The sequence below is a fragment of the Aplysia californica genome, unplaced genomic scaffold, assembly GCF_000002075.1.
Source record: "Aplysia californica isolate F4 #8 unplaced genomic scaffold, AplCal3.0 scaffold00068, whole genome shotgun sequence".
NCBI classification, from domain to species: domain Eukaryota; kingdom Metazoa; phylum Mollusca; class Gastropoda; order Aplysiida; family Aplysiidae; genus Aplysia; species Aplysia californica.
In genome coordinates, this window is record NW_004797338.1 from 1667667 (window position 1) to 1669577 (window position 1911).

A 1911-nucleotide genomic window follows, 5' to 3' on the forward strand; every position below is an offset into this window, starting at 1 on the left:
GGGGGGGGGGGGGGGGTCTAGGGTGAGTGCTTGAGCAAAACACGATGACCGTGGCCCAAAAACAATGCACTGCACAGTGGCGACCAGCAGTGGTGTGTGGATTGTCTCTGTTGGTGATATTTTATGAAGGATTTCCGTAACGGGCGACCACTATGAAATACACAGAGTATAGAATAGAGGGTTTAGAGTTAGGGTTGGTACTAGGGTTAGGCTTTGGGCTTGGATTAGGAGTTGGGTTAGGGGTAGAGTTAGGGTTAAGGTTAGGGTTAGGTCTCTTCTTTGTTGTGTTTGTTAGGGTGGTCGCTCGTTAGGGAAGTCCTTTCATAATGTGTATTATTCATGCGTTTATGTATGAACTTTTATTTGCATAATATATATACTGTACTCCATTGTAAAACAAATTTCCCGAATAGATCAGTAAAGTGGAATTCATTTATATTTTAACGAATTTCTGTTTCTTTATTTGTTGTTTAGCCGTGTACGTGTTTGACCGTGAGGTGATGGAGGCTATGCTGAAAGAAGAACAGGAGAGGATCAAGGTGGACCTCGAGAGATTTGCTGCCAAGCTCAAGCAGCATGGGGTAAGAGTTTTGTTTTTCTTTAAAATGAATTGGTTTTTTCGTTGTTCTGATTTAGTTTGTTCTTTTTGGGCGGGGGGGGGGGGTTGTTTTTAGGGGAGGGGGGTGAAATTGACTTTTGCTGTTTTTTATATTATGTTGTTTTGTTTCGTTTTGTTGGAATTTTACTCCATGGAGAGGAGCTTGAGTTGAGAGAAACAGTTTTTGGAAGGACCGGGTAAATTTCGGTCACCATTTTAATTCGTGTCTCAAATTCTCAAATTCTCAAATTTGGGTCAAATTCAAGACCAACTGCAGCACAATAGTTGGCGAGAATTGGGTGTTTTGTTTATGCTTAAAATCTGGCGCGGATACAGTACCGACAGTAACCCCTTTCCCCTACCCCTCCCCCCCCCCTCATTTTTTTCCTATATATTATTATATTATGTGCTTTTTCAAAACTGCAGTAGGTTAAAGCAGATTTAAAGTCGCACTACTACATGTACAGCTAACATAGGAATGAGATTGTAATTTGATGTAGCCTTCAATCCTAAACAACGACATGACAAACTGATTCTCTCATAACTATGAATTGGCAGCTTCAATTTGTAAAGTGAATTACTAGCTAGACTACTTGAATGCCTTCTTCTGTTCCTCTTCTTTCTTCTGTCTCCCTTTCTTCACAAGGCAACAACTGATCTGATGGGTGTCAGTGGGCAGTCAGAAGCCTGCAGAGGAGTTTGTTGTTCTAACAGTATTTCTTTCTTTCTTTCTTTTTGTACCAAAGTTTTCAAATGAAACTAAACATCCCGTACTTCTTCTTGAGCTTTTGAACGTGTCAAGTTGGTCTTAAATTTTCAGGAAGGTGCTCAAAATTGTATGAGCAAAACACTAAATTTGTATGAATGTAACCAATATGGGGAGAGTGAAAACCCTTTGTGAGCGAGGAGTTACTGATTTCATCAGTATTTCGAAAGGGCAGAGATTAAAAATGATGTACAGAGGAAGCAGAGAGCTGTAATTGAGTGATGTTTGGGGATGCTTACAATGTGTTGTGGCTGCAATAACAAGCAAGGCCTGGATGTGTCATCAGTAGGTCAACAACATCCCCCTGTTGGGGAGTCGTGCTAGTGTCAGGGAAAGCACAGGTGTGGTCACAGATGATAGCCATACCAGCACCTGCCGTCACTTACCCCCCCCCCCCCTCCAAAAAAAAAAATTCTTTTTCTCCCTCTTGGCCTCCTTAACTCTCTCCCCACCTATATCTGCCGTTTTCTCTCTCTCTGTCTCGGTCGTGGCGTATCAAATACAAAAAACGAAAAAAAGAAAAAAGCTCGGAACAGGGCACTGAGAG

General features: G+C 41.7%; 1 protein-coding gene across 1 annotated transcript in view; it reads left to right on the top strand.

Annotated features, from left to right (window-relative positions):
• The window catches only part of LOC101864210 (universal stress protein Slr1101), a 24606-nt gene that overhangs the window by 15877 nt on the left and 6818 nt on the right, over positions 1-1911 (top strand). The window contains exon 3 of the mRNA XM_005093730.3: positions 475-581. Within this exon, the coding sequence (XP_005093787.1) occupies positions 475-581 (107 nt within the window). The remainder of the gene's footprint in view (positions 1-474; positions 582-1911) is intronic.